The 19,241-nt window shown below is 41.3% G+C and overlaps 1 protein-coding gene across 3 annotated transcripts in view; it reads right to left on the reverse strand.

The window, feature by feature from the left end:
* Nucleotides 1-7,226: 7,226 nt before the first annotated feature.
* The window catches only part of esco2 (establishment of sister chromatid cohesion N-acetyltransferase 2), a 43,801-nt gene continuing 31,786 nt past the window's right edge, over nt 7,227-19,241 (reverse strand). For all 3 annotated transcript variants that reach the window (XM_078542245.1, XM_078542244.1, XM_078542243.1), the window contains 4 exons: nt 16,098-16,187; nt 14,617-14,760; nt 10,784-10,968; nt 7,227-8,023 (listed from right to left, as the gene is read on the reverse strand). In XM_078542245.1, coding sequence (XP_078398371.1) covers nt 7,891-8,023; nt 10,784-10,968; nt 14,617-14,760; nt 16,098-16,187 — 552 coding nt within the window. In that variant the 3' untranslated portion in view covers nt 7,227-7,890. The remainder of the gene's footprint in view (nt 8,024-10,783; nt 10,969-14,616; nt 14,761-16,097; nt 16,188-19,241) is intronic.

Raw genomic sequence — 19,241 nt, forward strand, 5'->3', positions numbered from 1 at the left:
AAAAACTTAATACTTTAGAAAGCCTAGAGGAGTATAGAAAGTACAGGGGAGAAGTAAAAAAGATGATTAGGAAAGCAAAGGGAGGATATGAAAAAAATATTGGCAGGTAAAATCAAAGAAAATCCAAAGGTGTTTTACAAGTACATTAATAGCAAGAGAATAACCAAGGAAAGGGTAGGGTCAATCAGAGATGTACATGGTAGCTTGTACTCTGATGCTGACAATGTTGGCAGGGTTCTCAATGAATACTTTGTCTCTGTCTTCACTAAGGAGAGGGATGAAGCAGATATTCTAATTGATGATGAGGAGTGTGGAATATTAGATACAATAATAGTGAGAGAGGATGTACTGGTGGGACTGACATCCTTGAAGGTGGATAAGTCACCAGGGTTGGATGGATTGTATTGCAGGCTGTTAAAGGAGGCCAGGGAGGAAATAACGGATGCTCTGAGGATCATTTTCCAATCCTTACTAGATACCGGCGAAGTACCAGAGGTTTGGAGGTCTGCGAACATTTTACCATTATTTAAAAAGGGTGCGAGGATAGGCCAAATAATAATAGGCTGATCAGTCTGTGGTGGGCAAATTATTAGAATCAATTCTGAGACAGGATAAACTGTTATTTAGAAAGAAATGGATCAATTAGGGATAGTCAGCATGGTTTTGTTAGGGGAAGGTCGTGTCTTACTAATTTAATCAATTTTTTTGAGGAAGTAACAAGGAGGATTGATGTGAGTAGTGCAGTGGATGTTGGTCTTCATGGATTTTAGTTAGGCATTTGACAAGGTGCCACATGGCATACTGGTCAGAAAAGTAAACGCCCATGGGATACAATGGAATGTGGCAAGTTGGATTCAAAATTGGCTCAGCGACAGGAAACAACAGGTAATGGTTGATGGATGTTTTTGCAAATGGAAAACGGCTTCCAGTGGCATTCCACAGGGCTCAGTATTGGGTCCCTTGTTGTTTGTTGTATATATTAATGATTTGGACTTAAATGTGGGTGGCATGATTGGGAAATTTGCAGATGACACAAAAATTGGCCATGTAGTTGATAGTGAAAAGGATCGCTGTTGTCTACAGAATGATATTGATGATTTGGTTGAGTGGGTGGAAAAGTGGCAGATGGAATTCAATCCAGAGAAGTGTGAGATATTGTTTGAGGGCAAACAAAGCTAGGGAATACACAATAAATGGGAGGATACTGGGAGGGGTTGAGGAAGTGAGACTCCTTGGTGTGCATGTCCACAGGTCCCTGGAGGTGGCAGGACAGGTGGATAAGGTGGTCAAGAAGGCATATGGAAAGCTTTTCTTTATTGGACGAGGTATAGAATACAAAAGCAGGATGTAATGATGGAACTGCATAAAGCACTGGTTAAGCACAGGTGGAATTTTGTGTGCAGTTCTGGTTATCATAGTACAGGAAGGACATAATCGTTCTGGAAAGAGTGCAGAGGAGATTTACATGAATGTTGCCAGGGCTTGAAACTTGCAGCTATGAGGAAAGATTGGATAGGCTAGGGTTGTTTTCCTTGTAACTGAGAAGACTGATGGGTGACATGATTGAGGTGTACAAGATTATGAGGGGCCTAGATAGAGGAGGCAGGGATGCCCTGTTTCCTCTAGCAGAGAGGTCAATGACTGGGGGGCACAGATTTAAGGTGATTGGTAGAAAGATTAGAGGGGGCAAGAGGAAAAGCTTCTTCACCCAGAGGGTGGTGGGTGTTTGGAATTCACTGCCTGGTTTGGTGGTGGAGGCAGAAACCCTCAACTCATTTAAAAGGTACCTGGATCTGCACCTAAAGTCCCGTAACCTGCAAGGCTACGGACCAGGTGCCGGAAGGTGAGATTAAAATGGGCAGCTAGTTTATAAAATGTTTTTCTTTTTCGGCTGGCACAGACACAGTGGGCTGAATGGCCTCTTTCTGTGTTGTAACTTTTCTATGGATCTACCTTGTAAACTGGCCTTGCATGTTTAAGTAGTTTGGTCTGTCTCATTTCAAATTGCAGAATTTCCAGTCAGTTGAAAGTTGAAAAAGTTGAAATTATTTTCAAAAATAAAGGGGCATAGCCTCATGACACCTCCGCAACACAACAAATGAAATGAGATTCATTCTCCTTTCATTACAAGGCATAAAAAAATACAAAACAAAAAAAAAGACACTTCCATTCACTCTTTTAACCTTGGTCTAGATTATCCCATCAGTTCCTACTGGGTCTCTAAGTTCTGGACAGGGCATCTGCAATCACATTTGATTTCCCTGCAATGTGGGTGATTTTTAGGTGACATGGTTGGAGAAACAAACTCCAATGGAATAACCTTGCATTTTGAGTTTTGAATTTCTCTACAAAGGTTAAAAGGTTCTGGTCGATGTAGGCTCTGGTCTCTCTGAGATTTATGTCCAAAATGGGTACAATGTGCTTGAGAGCCAGTAATATACCTAGGATTTCTTTTGTTCTATTGTGGAACACCGTTTCTGACGTTTGTTCAGTCTCTCTATTCCTGATTCGTCCTCCTGGAGGATGACAGCCCCTACCCCAATGTCAATAGCATCATTGGCTACTTTAAATGCTTGGTTAAAGTCTCACAGTATTAGCACTGGTTCATTTATTAAATTGGCTTTCAGCTTCTCAAAAGCTGTCTGGCACTTCTCCGCCCATATTACTTTTGCTTTTTTCTGTATTAGGTCTGTAAGTGGGGCAGCTACAGTGTTGAAGTTTGAGACAAACTTGCAGTAGAACCCACATAACCCTAAAAATCTCATGATTTCCTGCTTTGCTGTGGGAATGGGAAACTGTACTACTGTTTGTCCCTTTGCAGCTCTGGATAGTACTTGTCCTTGACCCACCACATGTCTTAGGTAGGTTAGCTGAGCCTTAGAGAACTCACTCTTTGCGAGATTGTCCACTAGGTCTGCTGACTATAATTCCTGGAACAGGGCTTCCAGTTGTTCTTAAGTGAGTTTCCCAGGTGTCGTACACTAGGAGGTCGTCTAGTAACACTTGACAATTGGATAAGCCCACCACTATCTAGTTCATCAGCCTTTGAAAAGTGGTTGGGGCATTTCTGATTCCAAATGGCATGACTCGACACTCATAGTTCATCCAGAGTCACGAAGGTGGAGATTTCCTTTGCAAGCGTGGTCAAGGGAACCTGTCAGTATCCCATGAGTAAATCTACCTTTGCAAGGTAGGGTGCGTTACCTACCCTACCTATGTAGTCTTCCAGGTGGGATATCGGGTAGGTGTCAGCTCTGGTCACTGCATTAACTTTTTAACGTAAGAACATAAGAACTAGGAGCAGGAGTAGGCAATTCAGCCCCTTGAGCCTGCCCTGCCATTCATTACGATCATGGCTGATCTCATTTCGGCTTCAACTCTAATTTCCCGCCCTCTCCCCATAACCTTTCAACACATTACTAATTAAAAATCTGTCTATCTCCTCCTTAAATTTATTCAGCGTCCCAGCATCCACTGCACTCTGAGGTAAGTGTGAATTCCACAGATTCATGACCCTTTGAGAAAAGTAATTCCTCCTCATCTCTGATTTAAATCTACCACCCCTTAGCCTAAAACTATGGCTTCTCATTTTAGAATGCCCCAGAAGGGGAAATATCCACTCCACGTCTACTTTGTCTATCCCCTTTAGCATCATATATACCTCAATTAGATCTCCTCTCATCCTTCTAAACTCTAGCGAATATAGGCCTAAACTGCTCAATCTCTTCTCATAAGACAAGCCCCGCATCTCTGGAATCAATCTAGTGAACCTCCTCTGAACTGCCTCCAGTGCAACTATATTCTTCCTCAAGTAAGGGGACCAAAACTGTGCACAGTACTCCAGGTGCGGTCTCACCACTTGTACAGTTGCAACAACACTTCCCTTTTTTTATACTTTATTCCTTTAGCAATAAATGTCAAAATTCCATTTGCCTTCCTTATTACCTGCTGTACCTGTATACTAGCTTTCAGCGATTCATGCACAAGGACACCCAGACCCTTCTGCACTGAAGCATTCTGAAGTTTCTCTCCATTTAAATAATAAGTCGCCTTTTTATTCTTCCGACCAAAATGGATAACCTCACACTTATCCACGTTAAACACCATCTGCCAAATTTTGGCCCATTCACCTAACCTGTCCATATCATTTGTAAATTTCTTATTTCTTCATTGCAACTTACTTTCCCACCTATTTTGGTATCATCTGCAAGTTTAGCTATAGTACCTTCTATCCCTGAATCCAAGTCATTAATATAGACTAAATAGTTGGGGCCCAAGGACCGAACCCTGTGGCATCCCACTAGTTACAGCTTGCCATCCAGAAGAAGACCCATTTATCCCGACTCTCTGCTTTCTGTTGGTTAACCAATCCTCTATCCAAGCTAATATATTATCCCTAATTCCATGTGATCTTTTTGGTAGTCAATGCAGAGCCTTGCTGAGCTGTCCAGCTTGGGCACGAGCACAACTGGGGAGCTCCAGCTACTGCTGCTAGGCTCTATTAGTTGGTGTTCCAACATATGGTTAATCTCCTCCTAAACCTGGGCTGGCTTTTCTGGGCCTAGACAGTAGAGATGTTGCCTTATGGTAGGGAGCTTTCCCACAACCACATCACGTAGAGATAAAGTGGTGCAGCTTGGCTTGTCGCTACAGATATTTTTAAATGCAGTGAACAGTCTTGTTAGATCTCCTCGCTGTTCTGCATTTAGGTGGGTGAATATGGTGTTCAGCTGTGCTAGAATTTTTGTGTTTGCTAGCAGGACAGTAGGAGGTTCAATGTGGGCCTCGCATGTCTCCCTCTAATTCAGCCTCACTGTTCCTTTCATCCTCCAGGTCTGAGGTTATTGAATAAGCAGACAAATGTGCCAGGGCCAAACCTTTCAGCCAGGAGACTACCAATACAGGATGAACCTCTAAAACCCAGGTTGTTACATGCTTGTCCCCTTCTCGGCTGTGATATTGTTTTATCATGCTGACATGATGCAGACCTTTGCTTTTTCCTTGCGGTCTTGGGTGTCAGTTAAATAGTTTACCTCCTCATCCTTCTTTGTTAGCCACTGAACCTGGCTTTTAGAGGTTCACCTATTATTGGTAGGAGCACTAGCACCTAGTCTCCTGACTGAAAGGGTTGGGCCCTGATACGTTTGCCTGCTTGTTTTTTCAGAGCTTTTTGGGAGTTTTTTTTAAGTGGTCTTGAGCCACATCACTGTAGTCTAACACGGAGACTTCTTCCTCCTTTTCTACAAATCTCTCCTTGATTTGTTTCAGAGGCTCCCTCACTTTGTGTCTGAAAACCAATTCAAACAGTAAAACCAGGGACTCATTGGGAGAGTCCCTGGTCACGAACAGAAGAAAACTTGGTCCTTTGTCCCAGTCGTGAGGCCCCTTGTGGTAGTATGCCCTGATTGTTATTTTTAGGGCCTGTTGGTACCAGCACCCCCTGCAAGTGATACACTGAGGACTTCAGCTGGGTCATATCCAGGTTACCCAATGACTTCCTGGATCTCAGTGGGCAGTCTATACTGCATGTTATGAAGATATTAATGTATATAATGTTATTGGAAATTATTTGTTTTTAAATCAAGGTTTAGTGTGTTAATTGGATTAAAGCCAGCTAGTCTGGATGCTTTGATGTACAGTAGTTTTGAGATGTAAATAGGAAGGTAGAGGGTTCATCTGCATTTTGTCACAATAGAGCATTCAAGAGTGAGAGTGAAATCTTGCACCTAGCTAGCAGATACCAAGCAATGTTTATATTGCTAATAAAATTGGTACTATGAAAGAGGTTCAAAGGGCCTGGTGATACAATGGGAATTTACATTCAAAGAGAAAGGCTGGGTATAACAGAAAGGAGTTTGTATGTGCAGGTCAGAGGCATGTAAAATCTAAGCCTGTAAGGTGAAAAATGCTTTGCCTGGTGTCTGTTTAAGTCTATTAGTTATTGTTGCCTTAGTGGAGATTAATTGGTTAAAAAGTTATAATGGTAATTTGTAGCCATGTGTATGTGTTTAATTTGTTGTAAATTAATCACTGTCTCATTTAGTTTGATATAAAAACCTCAAGAATTGGTGGTCTTATTCCTGCATATAGAGCTGCAACTTATCAACTGAAAATATAGGTTATGTTTTATGTCAGTTGTTCAAAGTTTCCCTCTGGGATTTTAAATAACTCAGCCTTTACAAACTGCTGTGTCATAACACTCTAAAGAATTGCTTTTTTTTTTTTACTGGCCACACCTCCACAAGGATGTAGTTAAGTTTTGCAGTTTTTAAATTGAAGGAACAATTTACTTTCCCCACTCCAATTCATTTGTGTCTGTGGAAACAATTCTGGATACGAGGCCCCAATTTTGTTATGGTCAGGTGAGAAGGGGTGAAATGTCTCCCCTTTATTCAACTTCTTCGGTTGGTCACAACTAAAGTTCAAGTTTCTTTTTCACGAGGATGTGCCTTTTCCAAATCCAAATGTAACTATTTAAGCTATGAGCAATAAGGAACCAATAAAACAAGGTTTTCTTGAGTCAAAGAGAGCAAATATTTTAACCATTAAACCAGAGGAAAAAAATAAAAACATGACGTCAAACATTCAGCCCTCATGCAGTCATTCAGCCCACACACAGGTAAAAGAAAATACGGTTATGCCCTTTGTCCTTGAGGCGCAGATTTTTAACAATGTGGCCAATTTCGATTAGCTGGTTTCATGGATGTGGTCAGATGTGGAAGATGTTGCAATTATTACGAGATCCCAGTTCACTGGTAGATTTCTAGTAAAGTTGGCTTCCAAACTGGTTAATTCACTTGTTCCAAGAGAGCCCAGCTTCATCCAGTTTCCTCTGAAAACTTTCCAGCAATCTCTGAATTGGCTACAGCGTTGCCTGTTATACTTTACCTATTGTGTGTTTCCAAGGAGCTTCAGGCAGGTTTGTCTGTGGTAGCCACTGTTTCAATATCCGCAATTTGCATTTTAATGTCTTTTCCTTAGAAAGTGAAAAGTTTCGATGAATCTCTGAATGATAGGAAATGTCTCTCTTTTGAAAATCCCCAGGGGGCGATTTGTTTCTTTTTCACCTTCACCTTGGAAGGTAGTTTTGTATTTTTAAGTAGTTTGTTCTGTCTCATTTTAAATTGAAGAATTTCCAGTCAGTTGAATCATATTTTCAAAAACAAAGGGGCTTAAGCCTCGACACAAAACATCGAAACAGTAATAGGAAAATAAAAATGACGATGAATACTTCATTAAAGACTTTATTGTGGTAGGACAAAAACGTTAATTTTTTGCTCAAACAAGCAGAAAACCTAACAAGTAATTATTACTGATAAAAATGTTACTTGACAATTGTGTTGGTTTAAGTGTTCTGAAGGACCAAAAGCTTCTAAAATATGCACAATAAGATATGGTCAATCTTCAGAAATTCACCAACAGTGGCAAGGTTATTATGCAAATATCTCACTCTTCAAAACTAAATTTTATATTGTGAAACCTGCACTCAAGCAGCCTGTGTTATAGGCAGGTACTTTAATGGAGAGAAAGGTGAACAATAAAAACAAACAAGGTCTACATTTACTTTTCCCAATCAATCCTTTCCATTTAGCATCTTAGAAACAGTTTCCACAAACCCAGTTTAACATGGCATAATTAACATTCAGTAACCTTCAACATTGCAAAAACTCCCAAAACTTAATTTAAGAGAGCACATAGCAAACAGTGCAAAGTATGTCAAAAGAACAGTGTATGTTTCTAAAATCAGATATTCAGAGATTAGTCTACATTATGTAAAGCCAAAGTGAGTTCTTTTTCCAATAAATGTTACCTCCAATATAAAATGCAGAGGTAAAGCTGAATTCATCTGAAAGTAAATGGCTACTGAAAGCCAAACTTTAGTTTTTCAGGTTAACCAATGAAATTATAAACAAGGAAATTTGGGGTTTGGCAGTATTTAGTTGCAAAAAGCTTGCCAGATGGTGTTGGGTCAGAGAAGGCAATTTCATTCTTATTCAGGCAAGTTCCATACATGAACGTATTTCTGAAAGAGATGGAAGCATGTTAAATTTAATTATGCAAAATTCAAGGTGCATTTAAGAAACAGAATAATGGAATATAAAAAGAAAATCATTATTTGTAATGCTGCCAGTTTTTTTTTTAAAAAAAAGGAAAATTAATTCTCTGGCTGGTCATCAGGAAAGGATGAACGAGCTGGGTCTCTTTTTTTTTGAAAGAAGACTGGGAATCAATTTAATAGAAGTCATCAAAATTATGGAAGGTTTTGATCGAACAGACATAGGCTGGGATTTTCCAGCCTCGTTTTGGGCAGGACCCGCTGTGGGAGATTTGGTGGTCCAGCAAAAAGTCCGTTGACTTTTGGCAGGACCGGGCAATCCCAGCAGCGGGCGGGGGTGGAAAATCCCACCCAGAGTGTTTCCACTTGTTGGCAAGAGTAAAACTAAAGGCCATCAATATAAGATGGTTACCAAGAAATGAAATAGGGAATTCATAAGAAACTTCTTTACTCAGAATGGTGAGAATATAGAACGCTCTTCCACAGGGAGCAGTTGAGGTGAATAGTGCAGATGTATTTAAGGGGATGCTTGATAAGCAAATAAAAAGCATAGAAGGCTATTCTGATAGGTAGATGTGGAAGAATGGGAGGGGGCTTAAGTGGAGCATTAACACCAGTATGGAGTGGTTGAGCTAACTGGCCTTTTTTAATGTTTTATATCCTATATAATACGTGGACATCCCTAGTGACCCTGGAATGGTGGAGGTGCTGTAACGGTTTTGATACAACTGAGCGGCTTGGCAAATCAACTTAGGGGTCACTTAAAAATCAACCACGTAGGCGTGGGACTGGAGTCACATATAGACTTAAATCAGCTATGGGTGTGAAGTCTTCTTTCCTAAACAATATTACTGACTACTACCAGCATGGTAATTTGTTCCCTGGATTTATTAAAACTAAATTCCAATTCACAAAATAGCATGGTTGGAGCTGAGCTCTTTTCTCTGGATTATTTGTCCAGACCTCCGGAATACTAGACCAGTAACATAATACAATTGTATATGACACCCGATTATCAGGATTTATTAATTTTTCTGGTTTATTGGAAGTCCTTTACTGTGATAACTTATTAGTTGCGTGTGCTGAGTTACTGGCTTAAATAAACAGTTTATTTCAATGAACTAAAATTGGCAGAATATGCTTAGGGAAGTGGGATTTCAGCACGAACAGCAGACTGACCTACAACAATGAAGTAGGCTGGGGAAGGACAACAGATTTTTAAAATGCTGAATCAGCACCTGGCAGATAATATATTTTGTGTTATGTTTCTTCATAATTCAAACCAACATTAGGAAAGGCTCTCAACGGTTCTATGTTGAGTTCTACGGCATAAATATGATCATCATAATATTTATGCCATAACTCCTTGTACAGAGGAACAAGCAAAACTACTAATTAAAATCTATTTACATCTGGTACACTTCAATGTACCTACTGCTCCTAACTGCTTAAAAGGAAAATACTGCAGATGCTGGAAATCTGAAATAATAACAGAAAATGCTGGAAAAACTAAGCAGGTCTGACAGCGTTTGTGGAGAGAGAGAAAGAGTCAATGTTGAGCCCTTATGACCCTTCTTCAAAAGAAGGGTCATATAGACTCAAAATGTGAACTTTCTCTCTCCACAGATGCTGTCAGACCCGCTGATTTTTTCCAGAATTTTCTGCTTTTACTCCTAACTGCTTCCCCAATGAGAGGATTAAGTGAGGTCATTTGTTGTTAGTTATCAATGGGTTCCATTTGGGATTGAAGTGGCTCTGGTCCTATGTGCATGTTCAGAGACTGTTCCTAGAAATGGCTCCATCGCACCTGATGCCGAAATAGCTGGTTGGTCCAAAACGTCCATTTGTAAAGCACCTTTAACATAGTAAAACCTCCCACAATGCTTCACTGGACTGTTAAGCAGGCAAAATTTGAAACCATGCCACATATTAGGGCAGGTGAACAAAAGCCTGGTCAGAAGTAGGTTTTAAGGAGTGACTTAGAGGAAGGAGGCATAGAGGGGTTTTGGGGAAGAGAGGGATAGCAGGATTCCAGAGCTTAAGGCCTAGGCTCTTTATCTGCCACTTTTTTAGCAGCAATTAGAAAAGTCAGATGTGACATCACTAATAGGCAGCAGTTTCATTCATGCCTACACCAGCCATGCTCTGTTAAGCAAATCCAGTTCTTTGCCTAGAGATGTACTCCCCAGCAATGAAGTTTATAAGTCCTGCGTGATGTCTTATGTTAAAGGCAGAGAAAAGATCCTTTTGTACATTTGAATTAAGGTCAGCGATCTCAGCATTCATGACAAAGACGCAGATTGCTGTTCAGATCACAAACTCTCTCGACACATGACAACATTCACAAAATTAAAGCAATATAAATGGAATGCAAATTCCACAGCAACTGATGCTCATTTAGATATTCAACATAATTTGCCTTCAATTTAGTTGAAGTTCCTGCAGTATACATGTTTTGGTAGTATGGGGTTAATTTTCCAAAATTGAGCTGGCAATAAGGGATGTCACCAGCCCTATCAGAAAATCGAGGGCAGGTAAAGTTCCTTGCTGGTGGTACGTGATTGAAAATTTGGATACCAGTAGTGCTCTTTGCATAGCTATTCTAAAGCAGATTGGTGACATTTGCAGGATACAATGACTTCAAAACATGTGAAAATACAAACATTTTAGCTATATGGACTAATCTGGGTTGAATCCCTAATACTATAAAGCACACTGAGGGCTTACCTGACAATGTCAACCATTCTGCTGGCAATTTCTTTTCTCCGCATCAAACTGAAGACCCATATTCTGCTTATGCCACAGATAGCCTCTTCTGGCGTTGTAGAACATCTCCAAGCACGATGATATTCAAATAGTGCGTCGTTCTCAGAGTTTTTCTGATCGGTAGGCTCAGATAGCACCCGAAAGGCCTTTGGAGATACCACAGGAAGATTGAAGAGTAAATTGACTCAAACAGTGAATCCCTAGAAATAGTATTCCCGTCTCAACCATAGAAATTTACAACTGGACTTCCGGTACACAAAAAAAGTTCACTGCTCAATTTTAGATAGCACATTGAAAGTTAAATCTCATTTTAATAAACAGCAACAGAAGCAAACTCAGGATAACAAATTTTTTTCTTTAAGAAAACATTGTTTTAATGTATCTACCCAACCTTGATGTGTTGGTTGTCACTTTTGTAAATGTTAGTTGTGTTGATCGGATGCATGAATTAATGGATGCCTTTGTTAACCAATAAAGGGGGGAACACAAGGAGAACTTGACACCTTTTTCCCCCCCCCAAAAAAAGGTACTTCTCATCTAGGGAGAAAAAAAAACCAATTCCACTCTACCACTACTTTCATTGGGATGTGTGCCATACTGCATTATCATTGTTTCACTTCTCATCTAACAGTCTTGCGCTCCATGACCAAAGTTACAGATAATGTACTGCTGTATTTAAGAGTCTTGGGAGAAGCTTGCCCAGGATCAGTGCACCTGTCACAACCGAATAAAAAAAATGCAGCCTCCTTTGAAAGCTAGCAGATATCGGAGGCAGAGAGAAAATGCAAGGAGGGGAAATCCCGAGCCAGCAACTCATCCAAACACAATTGTTTGTGGTATCCTTCAAGCAGAACCTTCCAGGCTCAGATCAGCCTTAGCACTCACCTATCTAACCATCAAAACTCTATTAAACACTCCAGATGGTGCAAATGGTCATCTTTTCACCTTGAATGACGAACAAGGTACTGATGAAAAAATAAAGAATTTGCAGGATGTCCAAAGCACTTCAAGCCAATTAATACGACAATATGAAATAGGATATGTGGGCCATTCTGGAGATGTAGCGATACTGACACTGGACGAGTAATCCAGAGACCCAGGGTAATGATCTGGACACCCTGGTTCGAATTGCACTGCGACAGACGGTGGAATTTGAATTTTATCTTTTTCATTCATTTACAGCATGTGGGCGTCACTGGCTAGGTCAGCATTTATTGCCCATCCCCAATTGCCCTTAAGAAGCTGGTGGTGAGCTGCCTTTTTGAACTCCTGCAGTCCGTGCAGTGTAGGTACACCCACAGTGCTATTAGAGGGGGTTCCAGGATTTTGACCCAGCGTCAGTGAAGGAACAGTGATATATTTCCAAGTATGGATGGTGAGTGGCTTGGAGAGGAACTTACAGGTAGTGGAGTTCCCATGTGTCTTCCCCTTTGTCCTTCTAGATGGTAGCGATCATGGGTTCGGAAGGTACTGTCTAAGGAGCCTTAGTAAGTTTCTGCAATGTATCTTGCAGATGGTACATACTGCTGCCACAGTGGGTCAGTGGTGGAGGGAATGTATGTTTGTGGAAGGTGTGCCAATCAAGCGGGCTGCTTTGTCCTAGATGATGTCAAGCTTGAGTGTTGTTGGAGCTGCACTCATCCAGGCAAGTGGAGAGTTTTCCATCAACTCCTGACTTGTGCCTTGTAGATCATGGACAGGCTTTGGGGAGTCAGGAGGTGAGTTACTTGCCGCAGGATTCCTAGCCTCTGACCTGCTCTTGTAGCCACAGTATTTATATGGCTAGTCCAGTTTCTGGTCAATGGTAGCCCCCAGGATGTTGATAGTGGGGGGGATTCAGTGATGGTAATGCCTCTGAATGTCATGGAGTGATGGTTAGATTGTCTCTTGTTGGAGATGGTCATTGCCTGGCACTTGTGTGGCGCGAACGTTACTTGCCACTCATCAGCCAAAGCCTGGAAATTGTCCATGTCTTGCTGCATTTGGACATGGACTGCTTCAGTGTTAGAGTCATAAATGGTGCAATCATTGTGCAATCATCAGTGAACATCTCCACTTCTGACCTTATGACGGGAAGGAGGTCATTGATGAAGCAGCTGAAGATGGTTGGGCCTAGGACACTACCCTGAGGAACTCCTGCAGTGATGTCCTAGAAATGAGATGATTGACCTGCAACAACCACGACCATCTTCCTTTGTGCTAGGTATGACTCCAACCAGCGGAGAGATCACCCCCACCCAATTCCCACTGACTCCAGTTTTGCTAAGGGATGCCACACTCCGTCAAATGCGACCTTGATGTCAAGGGCAGTCACTCTCACTTCACCTAGAGTTCAGCTCTTCTGGCCATATTTGAACCAAGGCTGTAATGAGGTAGGAAGCTGAGTGACCCTGGCAGAACCCAAACTCAGTGAGCGGGCTATTGCTAGCCTGCTTGATAGCACTGTTGATGACCCCTTCCATCATTTTACTGATGATCAAGAGTGGACTAGTGGGGTAGTAATTGGCCAGGTTGGATTTGTCCTGCTTTGTGTACACAGGATATACCTGGGCAATTTTCCACATTGCCGGGTAGATGCCAGAGTTGTAGCTGTACCGGAACATCTTGGCTAGGGGACAAAGCAAGTTCTAGAGCGCAAGTCTTCAATAGTATTGCCGGAATATTGTCAGGGGCTGTAGCCTTTGCAGTATCCTGTGCCTACAGCTCTTTCTTGATATCATTTGGAGTAAATTGAATTGGCTGAAGACTGGCATCTGTGATGTTGGGGACCTCCAGAGGAGGCAGAGATGGATCATCCACTTGGCACTTCTGACTGAAGATTGTTGCAAATGCTTCAGTCTCATCTTTTGCACTGATGTGCTGGGCTCCTCCATCGTTGAGGATGGGGATATTTGTGGAGCCTCCTCCTCCAGCGAGTTGTTTAATTGTCCACCACCATTCACGACTGGATGTGGCAGGAAATCCAAAATGGAAAATTCCAGCCTTTGTTTCTGTAAGTCTCTCCTCCTGCCTCTTGTCCCTTCTGCACATATCGTATATGGCTTCTGTTTCTTCAATGATGTACAGTACTCAATATCCTACCAGTTAATAGTTCCACAGGCCTCAGTAAGATGGGAAGCAACACATACTGGGTTGGATTTGGGTCAGAATAATTGTCACCGTATATGAGTTGATGGCAGAGAAGGTTATGTTAGAAATTAAGTCAGGAGGGACTGGATTATACAGTAGGAAGGAAACAGAGCATAGGAAGGACCAGGACAAAGTTGCTAGGGGTTGAGATAAACTGGAAGATGATGGTGCAATAGGCATGGACTATGACCAGTCATGAGGAGTGGGACTGAAAGTTGATTTGTATAATTTGGAGTCTGGGAGGACTTTGAGGATATCTGGGCTCTAACAGCACTCATATGATTGAGGCATGAAAGTGATTGTGCTGTAGCTATGAAGTCTGAGAGCACAGGGGAGCAGAAGTATAAAAAGAGCTCAATTAAAAAAATATATTTTTTTTTGGGATGTGGGATGTACAGCATTTACTGTACATTTTAGCAGAGAAAGTATGGGAGATGAAGGCACATTAGTACATCAGCATGGGTTTTCTGCAGGTTTAAGCAAGTAGTTTAGTTAAGCCAAGTAATTTTGTTTTAATCTAACATTTTCTAGATGTTGGTTTAACTTTAACACTACTTGACGTAAATAATAGATTTTATTTCACGGTCCAGTCTCACCAACCACCATTTTTATGAACATATACACCATCTCAGTTGTATGTGTACAGATGTGTATAGAAGCTTTACCTGTTTGATATGTTCTGCGATAAGACAGCCAACAATCTTCTTCTCATTAGAGACAAACATGTAGGTTTTGCTTCGCCCTTGGTAGCTTAATGTGGCTTGCTGAAACCCCAGCTCATTATCGACCAACTCTCGCACTTCTTCTACCTTATTTAAAAAAAAGCATGCACATCTCCATCTTTGTTCTCTTAAATAAGAAGGAAGCAAACTTGATCTTACCATAGACACAATCAGCTGAGTGATCAATCATCAGATCTGGTTTGATCATATTAAGCTTCTCTGTCCCACACTCTCTAAAACCACCAACTGTTCCATGTCCATCCTGTAGATCAGTAACTCTTAGCTCTTTGAATACACAACTACCTCCTCAAACTTATTTTTCTCCTGTCCCCTCTAATACCAAATGTGAGGAGTGCATTTATTTGTTTTTAAAAAGGAAACAATTCATGGAGCTACTTTGTTTCCCTTCTCCCAGGTCTCTTTCCTCACCCTTGGGTTGGTGGTATAGGCAGCAATCCACAAAGCTTGCATTGAAGTGTCAGCCGAGATTATCAATCTATCCAAAAATCTAAGTTAACCTTTAACACATGGAAATAGGGGGTAGAATATGGAGTTCAGCGGGTGGGCACGCACCCGACCCGGCCAAGTGTAAAATGATGCGTGATGATGTCTGGCGAGCGTCCCAACATCATCGCATAGTCCCGCGATATTTCGTTAGGTGGGCGCGCACTGGAGTTGGCAGCGTGCCCGCCGACAATTAAAAGGCCTATTAAGGCCATTACAAAGGTAATTAAATTCAAATTTAAGCTGCCCGTCCAACCTTATGGTTGGCAGGCAAGCGAAAACGCTAAGCAGCCATTGCGCTTTTTAGGAAACCTCATCCATGGGCGGGATGACGTTTTCTTAAGCAAATAAAAATTAAATAAACATTTCACACTTGAATTAAAAATATGTCCGTACTCATGTGAGAGTCTCATGAGGGGAGATGTTTTATGACATTTTTATTTTCTTCATTATTTTTTTTTAAACAGCGCTTCATCTCCGAGGCAACTCCATGTTTCAGAGAGATTGAAGTGCTGTTTCGCATGCATGCGCAAAGTTCGCAAGAGGCCCACTCGCCTACTCCCCCCACCCACACAGGCAGTGCTGAGCTCTGCCGCTCGTGTTTCACGCCGGGTGGGACTTAATTGGCCTGACCGCATAAAATTGCAGTGTGGTGCCGATCGTGGGTGGCAGTTGACCCCGCTGAGCACCCCCACCAAGGGCAAACTTCTGCCCAGGAAGTCAGTACTTATAAAATTGAATTATCAGCAAATTTGAACTAAATTATTTTGAACTAAAAAATAGATTGCATAGATTGATTTTATTCCAAGTAACATCAAGCCATTCTGTTGAAAACTGTGCCTAAGATTTATATTTAATCAATCACCAATATACTACAGGCTTTAGGAGGAAGTCCATCAACATGCTACTTTTTTTTTTACCTTTTTGAGAGCATATTTAGGGTCATCTGGCAGTATCAATATAATCTTTCCATCCAGATATTCTGCCACCACACGCTCTTTCTTCCATCTCTGTCGTGTTGAATAGAAATATTTTTTATAAAACTGCAGTTTCAAGACTCAACAATTCAAAAGAATGAATGTTATAGTTAAGTGACATGGTGTGGTCCTCTCTTCATTCTGCTGAAATTTTCTTCACACTTCCCTGCAGATAGGAAGGCATGTTTGTTTATCCTACCATAGTCTGTACCAGCCCTCTTAACATGTCACCCAATGGCACTACTTCACGGCTGGTCAGTTGACATTTGACTTTAGGGATAGTACAGCTAAATCTGATTCCATTCTAACCTATGGTTAACCACATCACCTTTGTTAAGGCTGCCACTGAATCCAAAGGTGGGATTTTAGGCTCCCCCGCCAGCACATAGAATCCAGCAGGTGGCCTTCTCAGGGGTGGGGGCAGGGGAGGGAGGAGAGGACCATGGCAACTGTAAAATCCAGCCCCAAACTTCAGAACCTCACCAACAACATAGCCAGGACCAATTAAGAGCACACTATTTATTAACACTAAAAATCAGAGCGCTCCTGTCTTAAAAAGGCAGTTTAAGCCAGTCACCAGTGCAAGTTTTGTTAAGAACTATGCATAAAAACACTTTGTGACCAGAAATTAATGGTGTTGAGCACAAGACAAAATCAATGAATAAGAGGTTATCATAATCTAAACCAAATATATTAAATATCACACAATGGAGGCTGGGTGCTAACAATAATGGGAGGAAAAACTTTGAGTCAAGTTACACCCTAGTATTGATAGTCAATCATAGTAAACATGGTGGGGGGGGGTGAATCATGATTACATGGGCTTTTATTTTAAACAAGGCGGTGACGGGTAGGGAGTGGGAGTGAAGCAACAAAAGCTTGCAAACCTTTAAAATCAAGAAGGATGGTAAAACTGGTGCATGGAAATAGCATTACTTCCTAGTTCCCCAAGTCACACATCATCCTGACTTAGGCTTACATCAACATTCCTTCATGGCCACTGTAACTTCCTACCTAACATTCTGGGAGCGCTTTCACCATACACCTAGTGTGGTGATGCTGGATGAGGAACCACCATCATCTTCTCAGGGGCAACTAGGTATAAATAATAAACATATTGCCAGCGACACGCACATCACAAGCATTAATAAAAAGATGGACAAGAAAGGCCTTCATTAGTCTAAAAACATTGATATCCCTGAATGTTTTAAAATCTGTTAAGTAAGAGACAAACAACAGTGCTCAGTAGCAAGATCATGTAAAAACAAGGTATAATTCAGTAAAACTAAGCTCAAGTGATCAAATAATTTTTTTTAAGAAGTTTTATCTTTCAGCTGAAACTAAGCCCACTGAACATATCCAAACATTGTTATTCCCCTGATCCAAAACTAATCTGTGCAACAAAACCCATGTTATAAAATCTACAGCTGCCAAATCTCAGTTGTCACCAAATCAGCCACATTGGAAAATCTCCCCGTGGCAACATCACTCCCTGCAAAAATGAGAGAGGAGGACTTTACCTCCAAGTTGATTTCCACATCTGGATGGCCACGGAAATCTTGTGAATTCCTATACGTCAATGTTATACCCTTTTCCTCGCTCTGTCTCTATCCAGCTATACAGGATGGCTATACTTTCCACCACAAGCCTGGGACCATTGTCTTTGGCGTTCGCTTGCAGCCCCAAGCCTATATTTCCTAATGGAGATCTATGGTGGAATCATTTCAGCTGCATAAAGTCTGAAGTGAGAGGACCGAGTGAAATTTGCGGCATGCTTCAATTTCATGCACATCTTTCCCCAAATGGTGGGTACCACCTGCTACGCCCTCAGTTTTTTGGTCCCCTTGCTGCGTGTTTTTCATATTCCAACCATATTCCCATCCTGCTGAATTTGTGGTACACCTCTACAATCGGCAAGATTAAAACAGCTTACAGATTGAATGCAAGATTTCTCCTACACCTCACTCACCTCCATACCAATGATTTCTAGAGGCTTTTACTCATTTATTCTGAAATTGGGGCATATATTCTATAAGCAGTCCACTCCTAGGGTGGAAGAGAGGGAGCAGCTGAAGAAGAAAGGGTGGTGTTAAGAGAAAGAGGGAGTGGGAAAAGACAGACAAAAATAGGAAGAGTTTCTTTCATTATGTAGGAAATATGGCAGCCAATTGGGGCATAGCAAGCTCCCACAAGCAGAAATGTGACAATGTCCAGATTTTTTCATGATTTGATTAACGGATAAACTTTGACCACCAGGGACAACTCTCTTCTTCTTCAGAATAGTGTCATGGGATTTTTGCATTCACCTGACAGAGCAGACAGGGCCTTGGTTCAACATCTCATTTGAAAGCTGGCGCCTCAGACAATACAACTCTACCCCAGTATTTAAGGAGAAAGGTACAGGGGTCCTGAACTTGGAGGGAAATACAGTAGCAGCACAGAATCATGAGTGACTGGAAGGACAGGGGGGGGGGGGGGGGGGGGAGGGTGGCAATAGGAAGGAAACTAATATGGATCTCACTTTTCCCCACAAAAGCAAGCAACCATAGCAATGTTTGTTAGCTTCATCATGCCATACCGCTCACCAGCTTTATTTATCTCTCAATATTTATCTCTCAATCAACATCACAAGCATAGATTGTCTGGTCATCACAATGCTGTTTGTGGCAGATTGCTGCATGTAAATTGGCTGCTGTGTTACCTACCTTACAATAGCGACTACACTTCAAAAGTACATGATTGGCTGTAGAGTGCTTTGAAAGTGTTACACAAATGTAAATTTTTCTTCTCTTTAACAACAGAAGCTGTAATAATGCTACCCAACCAATGGAGCACAGGGTTACTGCTGGTGGAACTGTATAATTAGAGTATGACAAATTTACAGTGGTAGTGTCAATTATAAATGTGTACAAAGGAATTTATAGGATTAAAGGACAAAATGCATGACTTTAAAATGGGGACTTGATAAAGCCTGAAAGTCTTTGTCCAATTATCCTAACCAATACTCACTCCTGATTCCTGGGCTCCACTTCATGGAGATCAACTAGTAGAATGTTACATTTTGGATATATTTTTGAAAAATTTAAA

The sequence above is a fragment of the Cetorhinus maximus genome, chromosome 5 (genome assembly GCF_964194155.1).
Source record: "Cetorhinus maximus chromosome 5, sCetMax3.hap1.1, whole genome shotgun sequence".
NCBI lineage: Eukaryota > Metazoa > Chordata > Chondrichthyes > Lamniformes > Cetorhinidae > Cetorhinus > Cetorhinus maximus.